This window comes from Adelges cooleyi, unplaced genomic scaffold (genome assembly GCF_023614345.1).
Source record: "Adelges cooleyi isolate 19-005CV unplaced genomic scaffold, UGA_ACOO_1.1 ACOO_flye_CR_arks_rails_tigmint_CR_PRNA_574, whole genome shotgun sequence".
Taxonomy (NCBI): domain Eukaryota; kingdom Metazoa; phylum Arthropoda; class Insecta; order Hemiptera; family Adelgidae; genus Adelges; species Adelges cooleyi.
Window position 1 is genome coordinate 8793916 of NW_026096268.1, and position 14294 is coordinate 8808209.

At 39.3% G+C, this 14294-nt stretch overlaps 2 protein-coding genes and 1 long non-coding RNA gene across 7 annotated transcripts in view; 1 reads left to right on the forward strand and 2 right to left on the reverse strand.

The window, feature by feature from the left end:
• Positions 1 to 1854: 1854 nt before the first annotated feature.
• Positions 1855 to 3238, reverse strand: LOC126843668 (uncharacterized). Its single transcript, XR_007686460.1, has 2 exons — positions 2306 to 3238; positions 1855 to 2071 (listed from the first exon to the last, which is right to left on the reverse strand). It is a non-coding gene; the product is annotated as an uncharacterized LOC126843668 (long non-coding RNA).
• LOC126843666 (epimerase family protein SDR39U1-like) lies at positions 2665 to 5373 on the forward strand. Of its 3 annotated transcripts, none has more exons than XM_050581336.1 (6): positions 2665 to 3032; positions 3955 to 4055; positions 4135 to 4342; positions 4449 to 4595; positions 4659 to 4849; positions 4926 to 5373. In XM_050581336.1, exons 1-6 carry the CDS (start codon positions 2936 to 2938, stop codon positions 5166 to 5168), a joined length of 987 nt encoding a protein of 328 aa, XP_050437293.1. In that variant the 5' UTR covers positions 2665 to 2935; the 3' UTR covers positions 5169 to 5373. The 3 variants fall into 3 exon arrangements, with proteins under 3 accessions (XP_050437293.1, XP_050437292.1, XP_050437294.1); XM_050581335.1 differs by lacking the exon at positions 2665 to 3032 and adding an exon at positions 3489 to 3704; XM_050581337.1 differs by lacking the exon at positions 2665 to 3032 and adding an exon at positions 3796 to 3887.
• A 234-nt stretch (positions 5374 to 5607) lies between these two features.
• LOC126843665 (integrin alpha-PS2) overlaps positions 5608 to 14294 on the reverse strand; it is a 52763-nt gene continuing 44076 nt past the window's right edge. For 2 of the 3 annotated variants that reach the window (XM_050581334.1, XM_050581332.1), the window contains 12 exons: positions 12972 to 13147; positions 12019 to 12225; positions 11064 to 11169; positions 10064 to 10471; positions 9827 to 9975; positions 9537 to 9745; positions 9190 to 9436; positions 8757 to 9102; positions 8575 to 8666; positions 6664 to 8160; positions 6351 to 6587; positions 5609 to 6118 (listed from right to left, as the gene is read on the reverse strand). In XM_050581334.1, the coding sequence (XP_050437291.1) occupies positions 6011 to 6118; positions 6351 to 6587; positions 6664 to 8160; positions 8575 to 8666; positions 8757 to 9102; positions 9190 to 9436; positions 9537 to 9745; positions 9827 to 9975; positions 10064 to 10471; positions 11064 to 11169; positions 12019 to 12225; positions 12972 to 13147 (3782 nt within the window). In that variant the 3' untranslated portion in view covers positions 5609 to 6010. Of the gene's footprint in view, positions 6119 to 6350; positions 6588 to 6663; positions 8161 to 8574; positions 8667 to 8756; positions 9103 to 9189; positions 9437 to 9536; positions 9746 to 9826; positions 9976 to 10063; positions 10472 to 11063; positions 11170 to 12018; positions 12226 to 12971; positions 13148 to 14294 lie in introns of all 3 variants that reach the window. The other variant, XM_050581333.1, reaches the window with a different exon arrangement.

Here is a 14294-nt window from a genome sequence, read left to right on the forward strand (position 1 = left end):
TTTTTTTTTATTTAGAAAATACAAAATATTGTTTTGTCAGTAAGTTTCGAGAAATAAAGAAAAAAAAAATTGATGAATTTACTGTTGTTAATATAATTATTAATCCTAAACCTTTCTCACATATATTTTTAGGTTAGAGATCACTTTTATTATAGATATTTTTTTGATAAGTTGACCTTAATGACTTTAATTGTATTTGTTCTTTTGATAAATGACAAAATCAAATATTTGATGTCTTCTTAAGCAGCACACACTCCATTAGTTCCAGTACTAAGAAATAGTACTTAATTACTTTTTCAAGCAACGTACCAAGTCGCTTTGTTATATTTTATAAATCATGTCGAATAGGTTGCAAGTCAATAGACATAATTATCGGATTATAGTTTTAAATATAATTTGAGATCTAAATTGTGTATTATATCCAATTCTTACTATATATTAGATTAACCCAAATCACAAATGGTTGCAACTTATATTATTTACCAGTTGTTATAAAAATTCTGACTAAATCTATTTATATATCTTCAGTTGACGACTTTAAAACAGTTTGCTTGTAACATACATTTGGCCATACTTTACAGAAGAGAAGAAATGCCACGTTCACTCACATTTAACCATACCAACTGCATCGAGTCGATGACGTAGAATAACTTGTTTATAGCCCTATACAACAGCTTATGTCACAAAATGACGATAGCCTTTTCACCGTCGATATAATAAGGAGTAACACCAATTAATTTTGTTATCTTTCGCTTATTTACACTAATACTTATGGTTACATGTTTGGTAGTGTTGTAGAGATAATAACCTAGCTTAGTTTATAGTTGTTTTCATGTGTATGGTGTTCATAACCTAAGAACCTGTTCGAACCTACTTCAGTCGCCTGGTGATAAATTGCACCAAGAGATTACCAAGACCATTTTCAATAAATTTATGTGCTTAAGTAGTATTTATGTATAAAAAGTAAAGGTCAAAACCAAAAACTTATTAGATTAAATAAAACTGCATAATATTAATTGTAATTATCAGTTAAAAATTGTTATTGCTACAAGATTATTACTAAACCAAAAATGTATCAACATTAAAATCATTAGATGCAAAGAAAGAAATTTATATTGTAGTTTTGCCGGTTAATATTTTTTACCAACTACATAAAATAACAAAACATTTGTAGTATTTAGTTTTCTTCTTTTAGATTGTGACATAATATCACCACACATGACAACTTGTCTATTTTTACATTATTTGAGAATATACACAATAGTTACTGTATGACCACTTATTAAAATATGTTTAGCCTACAATGGAAACCTATCCAACAGTATTCAAGGAAATCAAACCAACCACATGGAAATTTTTCAAAAATCACATGATATCTTCAAAAAGTGAGGAAAAAGATGGATTATTTATCATATTACACAAAAGTATTTAACATTTTTCGTTACTTGGCATAACAAAACCTTCTATTGTAGAATTTTGAAAGCTACTATATCCTTTAAATCGACGGCAGTCACAAGAAAATAAGCACAATAAAATTGTTAAGTATTTAAGCATTGAAGTTAATCTTTAGCAGTAGTAGGTCAACAAGAATACAAATTTGCAATTAGGGTGTTTTTCTCAACAAAATATGCATACAGTTAATTAATATGGTGGATATAAAGATAATTTTTTTATTTGACCTATTTCCGCGGTAATTGAACGTTAAGTGCATTATAAAGATTAAAATAAAATAAAATGCCATCGAATTAGAAGAACATGTAACTTATTTAACTAACCTAAAACAATTTATAAACGTTGTTTTTTTTTAGGTAGGAATTTAAATAAGCGGTTCGCGTACAAAGGAAAACTATCGAGTTGAGGTGTTATAAAATAAGTTTTTAATGATAATCAATAGAAAATATAGTCACAATATCGTTATATTTTTACCAAAACATGACAATATGTTTGGTCCGGGGAGGCGCGGCCATGAGGTTTTCACTTGGACCTTGCACGCATCTTCCTCCTCTTGCGCTTCAACCTGCGCATACGCTTCTTACGCCACTTAGCCCGCATAGTATGGGGCTAAAAGAATCTATAGAAAAACAAAAAACAAACAAACGCCATTAGAAAAAGATCCGATTCCAATGGACAATGCGAAAAATCCGAACGCGTGGTTTCGGTAAAAGTCGATACAAATAGTAAAAAAAAATAAATAACCCAAGCCGCGTTGAATAAATTGTCGTTAATTATAATATGAAACGATCGTCGTGTTGAATTGAAACCGATGGGCGATTATAAAAATAATAAATATTTTGTTTTTACTTACCAAAGGTAGAACAAATCTAGAAACGAGGACGCTTCAATGCAGTTCGAGAACGATTGACTGTGTGCCGGACGCCATGGACGGACGCCGAATAATGCGATGCGGCCAAATGTGAAACGTAGCCAGTCGGTGGGACGTAGAATGTGAGGTTATGTTCGAAAGCAATGGAACAAATCCGTGGAAGAAACTGATCTCAAAACCACTCGCGAGACCTTTGCGGTACTAGGATACCGCGGTTACGGTCACGGATCGTGGTAACCGCGGTGGTTGACCGGAACGGGTCCGTGATAACGACCGGTCCGTATGATCGTTATCAATTCTACGGTGAATGATAAAAAAGGAAATTTAAAAATAAGTTTGAATTGACCCTAATTGTGCAATGTGCAATAATAATAATTATTAATTATAGTCATTCTTATTAATCTCGACGTTTTTACTTTCTCTAGATTTTTGTTGGCATTAAAGAAAAATACATTTATGTATTTGTATTTTAATTTAACTCGTCCGTTACCGACTATCGAATCGATAATTTAATTAGAGCCTTAGAAGCGATGTGATACATTAAAAAAAAAAATTCAACTGTTTGATGAACTAAACGGAAACATTAAAAAAAAGGAATCGATTAAATTAAAGATGTTTACGTTTTGGAGAACACAGACGCTGTGCAATTCTGGTCTTACCGTAGTCAATCGGCATTATACTACGGGAAAAAATGGAACCGTTCTTCTCGGTATGACTGTTTAACGTGTTGCTACAATTAACATAATAATTATTAATAAACAAGTTACGTTTTTATTAAAACACTTAAATTTTGCACTACTCGTACGTCCAGCGTTAAGTAAAGTAAATGCATAATATGTAAGCCTCTTTGAAAATGTAATACTACTTTCACCGCGTAGCCGTATCGATGTACTATATTTTTTTTTTTACTCAAGATTTATCTACACCAACACTTAGTCTGTTTTACAACTTGAACGTAGAAAGATTATGTAATTAACATTTAATTTCATTTATAAACTATAACTGTATATTTTAATTGTGATACGTTATCTAAAATATTTTATAGTTATGCTCCAATGATAAAAGTTATTATGAATTGTAACTGGTCGTCAATTATATTAATTTTTAAAGATTACCATAGACTTTTTATATTGTGGACATTTTTTAACTTTAGATTGCACAGTTATTCAATTAATTACTTATTGCGGAGAAAACGTCCAACACAGTTTCACCATAAGATGATATAAAATTATGACGCTTTGACTTAAATTTTCGTAGTTAGAAATGAAATTTAAAAAATGCCATCATTTTTCGGAAAATCGATACGCTCTGTTTTACGTTGTGAGTTTTTTACTATTGCAAAATTACTATGTGTCCGCAAACAATGGGATTGTCGTTATTGGTACGGTAGCTAATATTTTATTTTAATTTGTATAGCATAATTCATAGATAGTTGATATATATTAATTATTGTTAGGGTAACCAAATCTTTGAAAACTCGTCCACAGTCGTTTCGAGCATACTTACAAAACTATTGCAGAGACTGCAGACAACCTTATTAATTTTAGTATTATCAAAGACTATTGTAATAATAATTGTTGCTATCGCTTATAATAAATATGCATTTATTGATATTGTTTTATTTTTTGTAGGTGGCGGAACAGGCTTTGTTGGAAAACAGTTAAAGAAAATGCTCATACAAAATGACTACAAGGTCAAAGTGATTTCCAGAAAAGGACAGGATATGACTTGGGTAAGACTGAAACAACTCGACCAGCGATAAAATAAACACGTGATGCGTTGATTGTAAAAAAAACAATTGTATTTATTAGGACGATTTGAAAAAAGACGGTTTACCGGACAACACGGTCGCCGTCGTCAACCTCGCCGGTGAACCAATTATGAACGCTTGGAAAAGATGGAACGACAAATTCAAAAAATCCTTGTGGGACAGTAGAGTGGAAACCAACAGATTGATTGCTCGAGCCATCGAAGACGCTCAGGTGAAGCCAAAAGCGTTTGTAGCGTTTTCGGGAGTCGGTAAGACGTAGGCTTTTGTTTTTAGTTTAAACAATTGTACTGGAGAATGTTAAATGGCCATTCCCATGTTTAGAGTGTTTCAAATAACATTTTGTTCCGCTCCTAGGAATATACCCGCCCAGCAACGAGGCCGTCTACGATGAAGATTACAAGGTAAAAGACGACGACGATAGTTTCTTCCAAAAAATGGTGATCGCCTTGGAAAACGCCACAAAGACTAGTACCGAAATTCGTACGGTTTTAATAAGATCGGGTAAATTGTTGGAAGTGTTTACAATAACCGACTTAATCAATAATTGTAATGCTACGATTTCAGGAATCGTTCTCGGAGCAAAGGGCGGTGTAGTACAAGCCTTGTATCAAATGTTTTGCTTCTATTTCGGCAACGTCATCAGCGGTGGCGACCAATATTTCCCTTGGATTCACATAAACGACGTGTGTCGGCTGACCATTTTCGCTATCGAACACAAACAAGTCGACGGCGTCCTAAACGGAGTCGCTCCGCAGGTGTGTACGACATAATTGTATTAATTACTGTTTGTAAACTATAAAATTGAACGCGTTATTCAAACACATGTTGCAGACGATCACCAATCGGGAATTCTCCGAGAGCTTGGCCAAAGCGGTGCACCGGCCGCTTTGGTTTAAAACTCCGGCCGCTATGTACAAATTGATGTACGGAGAAGAACGAGCGGCGATGCTTTATACCGGCCAAATCGTCAAACCTAAGAAAGTATTAGCGTCGGGGTTCAAATACGAGTACGACACCATCGACAAAGCTTTGAACCAGACCGTGCAAGAAATTCAACATCCGGATAGGATATAATAATATTGAGATGGAAAAGTCGATTACTAGGATTTAGTATTAATCACATTGTGTACTCTTATACATCGTTTTAGTAATATTATCATGTTAAACGTAGTTAGTATAATAATACGGTCGGCAGTTTTTCCTGCGTCATCACAATATATTTTATGTGTTTGTATAAAGTCATATATTTTTATTACAATAAATAACATTTTTATTTACATTCTTTCATATTTTTATTTTATAAATTAATAAAAAAACAAAAAAAAAAAAATTATCAGTCGTTATTAAAATTGTAAATAGGCTTCTAATGTCGCAAGCGTTCTAAATATCATAAAGAATAATATCGTTAAGAAAAAATAAATTAAATAATCAAATTTTTAACCGATTGTTAATTACAAGTAAAATACATTTTTTATATAGTATTTTTTAAATAATTTTTTTTTTTTTTAAGACTAGAGCGTTAAAATACAAATACATTAATAATTGGTTTCTGTAAAATAATAAGTACTTCCAAGTATTACCTAAGTACAGCTGTTAATTCATTAAATAATATTTTAATTTACATATTTTTGTGATAAATACGTGTAATTTACACTTGTTCTGCGATCGAACGAACAAAAGAAAAAAAAAACAAATGTATATCATTATAATAATATCGATACGATCTATGTACATAATATTATTACGGACAAAGTACATTCGTAATATAAAATAATAATAAATTAATAAATATTTACAAAAAAAATCATAATAATCGTGTAACAAATTAAAATATTAGTTAGGTGGTTTTAATATGTTTGGCAATTAATTAAACTTTTATTATCTAAACGTCTAAAATACTTTGTAACGGTTCGCTTTTACAGAGCTTCGTCGCCGGTTTGATAGAGTTCCGATTGCCCGTTCCTGTGGGTCAGCGGTTGTTTTTCCGGAGCGTTTGACGGCCGATTGCGTTTGAAGAAACCGCACTGGAAAAAAAAAAATATATATATTTAACTAAGTAAATACAACTACGGTTCAAACAGTTAAACAGATTCACTGTTGAGTATTGATTTATTTTTTATTATTTAATATTATTATGTTGACCGGATTAGTGAAATATAATATTGTAAAAAATGATTTTCAGCTCGAATTTATAAATAGTGGCGCCTGCCGTCGGAGAGGATACCACTTAATGTACACAGTAACAAGGCGCAATACCTTGTACAGCAGGTACACCAGCAACAACAGTATGGCGGTGCCGGCGACGGCCGCCAAGACGACGATCCACAGTGGGATGATGTCCGGCTTGACGCCGAGGTCCCGCGGGACGACTTGCGTGAACACTTCGTGGCTTCTGACCTGGGCCAGCTGGTTGTCCGGCTTGCCGATGTAAGGAAGTTTGGTCACCCTCGACGATATGGTCGAGCTCAACGTCACCGGCCGGTTGAGCGCCACCTGTGGACAAAAGAAAAGTACATGAAAAACAACCGAACCGTCCGCCGCCGCTCCGTCCGTAGTATATATTATGTACCTTTTTCAGCGTGTTCACCCAAGCCCTGGACCGGAACGACAGCCACACCTCTTGGTCCTTGGACAGCGGCCCTATCTTGCACTTGACCGTCGCGCACCTGGTGGGGCCGCACTGCTTCACCTGGGACGCTTCCCTTTTGAACCTGGTGTACAACTTGAACTTGCCGTCCACGTCCTGGCCGCCGGGGTTGGTCGGCGGTTTCCTCAGGTTTTGCGGGTCGTACAATTGCGCGTCGTACACTTGCGTGGACGCGTCGTCTTTCGTTATCAACGAACGCCAGTCGTCCACGTTGTTCACCTTGTACAGCTTGCCGTCGACCGTCCGCCACCGCTGCACCGTCTCGGTCTCGTCCACCTTGGACTGTTTGAATCCCTTGTTGCTGTGCTGTTCGTCGACGGTGCTCAAGCTTAGGGACAAGTCGCTGTCGTCGCCGGGTATGCTGGTGACCACGTTGGTCACACCGCTGCCGCCGCCGCCGCCGCCGGCCTTGTTGATTCTGTTGAGCGCATCGTTGTAGTCGATCGCGCCGCTTTCGACGCGAACAGAACTGCCGTTGCGCACGTAACCGTCGTCGTTGGTCCTCCAGTTGTTCTGTACGTAAGTCTTGGCCGCGTCGCCGTCGCCCCAAGTGGTGTTGGTCACGACGCTCTTCTGCGTCTCGTGAAACGTGGAGAAGTTCTTGCCGCCGGCCGCGCCCCAGTTGCCGCCGTCCCGGGTCCATCCGCCACCACCTTGGACGCCTTTGCCGCGGTTTTCGTACTCCCATTGCTCTTGCTGCGTCCGGACGCCCGAGTGGGCGGCCGACGAGTCTATTGCGCTGCCGCCGGACGACGAAGCCGCCGCCGCTGATTCCCAACCCTTGCCGTAAACGCCCTGACCGCCGGACGCCGAGTTCAGACTCGACCCGGACGTGTCCCAAGTCTTGCCGCCCGACGTTGCCGTCCCACCGCCCGACGTTGCCGTTCCGCCAAAGTGCGCCGCGCCGTATGCGCCGTATTGCGTGACGACGCCGGAAGACCCGACCGCGGTGTGACCACCGCCTACTCCAAAGTCCGAAGAACCGGACTGGACACTCTGACCGCCGGACTGGACGACACCTTGGCCGCCCGTTTGAGATGTCTCCGTGTAAACCGAACTGCCGCTGGACTCGTATACGCTGTGACTCGAACCGGAAGAACCTCGGTTAACGTCCACTTTGGACCCTTCGACTACTCCTCTTTGGCCTCCAACTGACGCCGTTCCACCTGTGTTGAACCTCGTGTTCTGCACGTAAGACCCTTCGCCGTATTCGGTTTTGGCCGCTTCTTCGTCTTTCCTTTGTATCTCCCACAAACGTCTCTTTTCTTCTTCGGTAAGCTCCGTCACCACTTTGGTGCCGGTCGAACCGGAACCAGATGAAACGGAACCGGAACTCTGGCCCTTGAAAGTAGTAGCCGCGGCCGCTCCGCTGGAGATCAAGCCGCTGGACTCGAAGTACGATTTCCTGGAGCGATCGATCTGCCAAGATAAGATGGTCAATGTAAGGTTAGGTTTAGTCGCGGGCAAGCGGATTTGACGAACTCTGTGCTTAAGTTTTAAAAGGGCAAATCTCAATTATGCTCAAATCATTGACATGCCTATTCTCGTTCTTTTATTATGCCTCGCCTCAACTCCTAATATTGTGGAATTCGACCTTTTATCCTCGACCTCCATTCGAGACGGTTACATTCACTATCTCACCATATTTTTTCAGTCCACTTCTTTTATTCGAATCTAGCGTCACACCTCGAGTTACCTTTAACACATTGATTTTGTATTTTCCCCCTCCCTCGTCACATAATAAATATATATCCGCTGCTTCTAACTCGTTTTTCACTGTCCAGTCTCGAGTCTAAATATGAGATTGGCTCTTGTTATCATCATAAGACTGACCTTTATTTTTAGCGGATTAATCTCTTCGATTGCCTCGCATTTCACTGGACCGTTGGTCTCTGGCATTTCTAGCAGATACAGCAAGGGCTCGCCTGTAAGAAATATAAATGATCAATATTGTACTTAAAAACTAGAAATTAGCATCACACGAATGTTAACTACTGGTTGGTGTAGCGAATTACCTGCCAAAGTGAACAACGGCCAATCGATGTAAGCTTCGGCTTCCAAAATGTCCGAAGGTCCTTTGTTCCTTATGCCGTACAAGTGTATCACCTGCGGTCCGATTTGCTTTTCCTCGGTAACGTCCACGGTGTCCTCAACGGTGGTGTTGTAGTGAACGTCTACAGGTTTCGACGAGCCTTCCACGATCAGGTCAGTCTCTACCCACAGCGGTACGCCCAAGTACTTGGTGTTGTCCGACACGGAATCCGGATTTTCGGGGTTGGTGCTGTTCACCGCCATTTGGAAGTCGTACCTGGCTTTGGTCTCGGTCGTCTGGTACGGTTCCAAGACCACTCTGAACTGGACCTGTTGGCAAAGCAAAAGCGAACATCGGTCATTAGAGAGACTCGGACAACAAGTCGGGTTAGGTTAGGTTGTGGTTGTTTTACTAACGTATCTGGACCGGGGCAGCGGGTTTCCGATGTCGCAGTGCAACGTGTGGTTGGTGGCGACGGACGGGGCCGAACACTGGACGGGAATTTCGTTTTCGTTGTCGTCCACCCTTTCGATCTTGACAAAGTTTATCCCTTGCGGCACGGTCATGTCGAACGACGTCTCGAACGAATCCTCGCCTTCGTTCTGGACGATCACTTCCACCTTTAACTTGTCGCTGGATCCGAGCAAGAACGAATCGACGTTCCTGCGGGTTTCAAAAACACAACACACTGGTCAGACAACGAAAACTCGGTCCTTATTTACGGTCGTCTTCGCAATCCGAAGATATTTGTGTATATACTCACGGTTTGGCGATCAGACGCAGATCCGGTATGCAGACGTTGTCGTCGCCACAGTTCTTCTGTATGATGATCGAGTCCCTGGACACGGCGAACAGTTCGTTGTCGAGATCTATGACCGGCGTCAGACTGGTCCTGGTGAATTTTCTAGTGTCCTCGATGATCCTGTACCGGAGCTCAGCTTCCAACGGCGTCAGCTTGTCCCTGACGTTGTTCTAACCAACAACAACAAAAATGGAAATTAGTTTTTTAACTCGCTCTAGGACCCGCCTTGGGACGACCGGCGCCAATCGTACCATCAAGTACACGTTGAATCGTTTGCAAGACTGTACGTTTTTGTCCAGGGTCAAGCTGTGGTTCAACACGTTCCTGTTCTCCTCGAACAAGAAGAACATCCTGGGGGCTTTGGGCTTCTTGGCGTCCAACACCAGCTGAAGCTCGATGTCTGAAATGACCGAAAGAGCAAACGTCAGACGATTGATGAATATTACACCTGCTGGTCTTTGTACTTCATCAGTTTTAACAACACTCACTCATTTGGTCGTCCACGCCGATTCCGGTGTACTGGAGACACGTGTTCAGGAACAGACAGGGCACCGCACTGCCGTCCCTGGTGGTGCATTCCTTCTTCTCCAGAGATATCTGTTTGCTGGCCGACATGAAGTTGACAGTGTTGGCCATCTGCGCCACCGGCCGGGACTTCATGTAGTACACCGTATCCGATTCGTAAGCGCCGACTATCAGGTCGGGATACTGATTGTTGTCCAAGTCGATGCCGCCGGCCAGCGAGAATCCAAATGTCGACACGGGCCGTCCGTACGACACGTCCTCCGACCGGATCACTTGCGAATACTTCTCCCGCACACCACTTCTGGTACCGTGGTAGATGTACACGGCTCCGAGTTCGTTGGGACCGTCGTAAGGCGCTCCGACGGCGAAATCTGACAATCAAACCAAGTTCATCGTTAAAAGAAAACTAACAAGTTTTCTAATGGCACAGCAATGACCAAAATACAGGGTGTCTCAAAAAGAATGACGGGGTTTCAAACGGCTGTAGGTTGTGAAGTATTGGACTTACAGCACTCCGGTAGGGCTTGAACGAAAGAGGGAATTGTCAAGTTTCGAATGACTGCCACTAGATGTCTTATAGCCGTAACTGAATTACGCTTCGCGAACTCGATCACTTCTATTGTGCGGATGCCATCTTAACAAACTGAACAATGAAGGCTGGCGACACAAACGGAAACGCGGAGAGACATCTAGTGGCAGTCATTCGAAACTTGACAGCTTCTTTCGTCCAAGCCCTACTAGAGCGCTGTAAGTCCAATACTTCACAACCTACAGCCGTTTGAAACCCCACCATTCTTAACCCGACCATTATTTTTGAGACACCCTGAACATAAATGAATCTGGCCTCGAATTTCCTTTACCAAGTCAGTTTGTTTAATAATTTTACCTTATTTGGTTGTTTTACCAAATAATTTCTTTCATTTTTTCGAAACGATTAATATTCAATTAATAGTTTTCACTTACCACCGAATCCGTCACGGTTGATGTCTCCCAGTGTGGCCAGGGCCAGTCCGAAACGAGATTTTGAGTTAAAACCTATTCTCGTGTTTCGTTCGTAAAACCTGTAACCCTGAGGATACAAAAAAAAAATCATTAGTTTCATCGCTCAACAGAAGAAAAAACATACACCCAAGAGACTAGTTAGGAGTTAAGACAACGTGATACATGCTGTGATGCTTTTATTTGGATTTTTGGACAAAGCGATTCAATTTTATTTTTTATTTTTTAGAAAAAATTATGCATTTCTTTTTTTCAATCTGATACTCATTTTACCCGTGCAGAAGGTCAAGTTAGATCCAGACATGTTCTAGGTTTTTCTAAAAGTGACTTGTCGAAAGTGGCCATAGTTTTTTGGACAGTTTGTTAATAGAGTAAAAATATATAGGTCGAGCTATAACATTATGTACTCATCGATAAAGTAATCAAGAAGGCGAGCGGACAGTGTGGCCACTTTAAACAAAAATAAATACTTTTTTTTATAGGTTAGGTTGCAAAGAATTATCCTTATCAACTATACAGATAAATAAAACAATTCCAATTCCAGATGATAACGATTAACGTTATTACTGATAAGTCATATAAAAAATACACCAACAGACTTCAACGAGAGACGTAATACGAAGACCAGATCTAACTTATGCCGTAGCACACGGGTTTTAAGCATTGTAAACTATTAAACTGTTTGCCTCGGGCAATATGATACGGCACGTCTAAGTGTGTCTAGTTTCTTTTTGTGCGTCCTTAAACGTGGATTCTCATACACCTTGCTAAGGGCCAGAGAAAAAAAATATACCAATGTATTTATATGTTTTTTTTGGAATAAATTAATTTTCTTAACGTCATGTCATTCTAGCCGTCTCGAGAGACTACGACAGCTCGTCTCTGTTTATTTATGTACATTTATATATTTTTTTTTTACCTCTTGTTTCAAGTAAACGTACACTCTGCCCGTCTCGTAAGACCCGTCGTTTTTGGTGAACTCGCTGTACAGAGGCGCCCCCACGATGATGTCATCGCCGCCGTCGCCGTCCACGTCGGACACGCAAATCGAGTAGCCGAAGTAAGCGCCCATCTGATCGCCAGTGATGTTGTAGAGATTAGTGAGATTGGTCGAATACAACAGAACCTGAAGACAGATAAAAAATGAAAAAAAAACCCAGAGTGAGAACGTTTATTTAAGTATAGGCAATTTTTTTTTACAAAACCTCAACTTAAAGGTTAAACGGTGATATTGTTAATTATTAGTTTCTGTAATTAAGACTCTACTTTTGGAAGAGCTCTATTAAGAAAGCCAACTCGTACCATAAAAACGTCTACAACTAACTAAATAGTGTGACGTCCTGTTTAAGAAAATTTACACTTACAAGTTGATGTGTTATAATGATGTAAGCCTTACATTTTTCTCCCCCAAATTTTTATGTGATCGAGCTTTAAAGGTAAGTAAAGGTTTGGAAACCGTAAACAGTCGGTGAGGACGTCATACCTTTTAAAAATAATCGTTAAAACGTATTTGTGGAAAAGTGTGTAGGCAAGTCAAAGCGAAATGCCACAATTTGAATACCGTTAAAAAGAGAAGAACTTTAACAATAGGTTCTCAAATTTTACCTGTAATACTAGCACTTAAAAAAGCACTTGGCTCTGGTTAGATACATATTTTTTTTGTTGACATTTTTATGTCTGCTTTGGCACATAAATGGAAAAATCGACAATTTTTTCCGTTTCTTAACATAACGAAAATATCAGCTGATTTATCTGATAAGATAAGAGAGATAAGAGATAAAGGTTATTTTTAAATCGCTATACAAGTTTTATGCTAAATACTGGCAAAACACAATACTTAAACAGTACTATAACATTAATATTGAACATTACTTTTCCCAAGAGACCTTCTCCTCTGGGCATGCCCACGGCTGAACCGGATTCAGAATTTGCCCCGAAAGTGCCCACTGCCACCGAATAGCCCAGGTAAGAATCATCGTCGGTCGGAGGTCCTTCGTTGGTGGAAAGCACTTCCGGACGACTGTACAGACTCTGCGAATAAACCTGACCTGCAAATAATATGCAAACAACATGATTTAAAAAATTATGTCGTCAAAACAAAGCCGACGCTGTATTATTATTATGATTATTATTCCTTAAACCAAACTTAGTACGAGTTAAATGTGTTTACTAAAAAAAAAAAAAATAATAATAACTTAATCCACCTTTTAATTTTTTTTTACTAACATTTTTAGTAGTAGATATACGTTTGTTTAGTGTTTTGTGTACCTGGTATTCTTGGACAGTTTTAAAATGGATAGACCTATTGTGGACAGCTATTGTGCAAACAAATCGGTTTAACTGATTCTAAAAACACAATGAGATGACTCGATAAATTAATTTCCTTTGCGAATATAAGCATTTTGGTTGCAAACAAACCGGTTATCCTTTATAAACGGTAATCGGACAAACGGCCAAAGAAATATTAGGCCAACCATATATTTTAATCCCATAAACAAATGGCCAATTATTTTAAATAAATTATGTATATATTATTAATTTGTATTTTATATCCCTAAAATTAGCAAGTACTTGAGTAACGACAATATTGGTCAAAAATTAAGTTAGTACTAATTTAAAAAATAAGAATTTTATAATTTTTTTTTTTTTTTTACTTAAATCGTTTACTTAACTATTTTTATATGTACCAACTAGTTTCCTGTCAACAGTCAATAGGTTTCAATAGCATCTATCCATTATGTCAACAATACTAAAGTGGTATTAATTTTCGGTACAGGATGTTTCTCGTGCTATAAAGTCGGATCAAGGATGTGTTCCTCTAATGAACACATGTCAACAGCGGCGCACCTGTACTTAGTACGACTGTAAAACGGCCATTTATAGAACGCACACGTTAAATTTAACCCTACGCCGGTTAGGTCTCTCTTTTTTTTTTTTTTTTTAATATCATCTGTCTTTCCAAGTGTACGTTTTGGTTGGAAAAAAAATCGGCGCAAACACATGTGTCCAGAGTCAACACGTGTCTATCCGTTACCGGAACAAGGGATCGCGATAAGTAAAAATATATCATGAAATAAGCGAAAAGGTCGCGTTGCAGTGTGACCAGAACGACCAGAATTACATTTACCTGGTACCGGTCACACTGTCGCTCGTCTTCTCGGTAACTTCCTTGCCGTGTACAGGACCTTATAATTA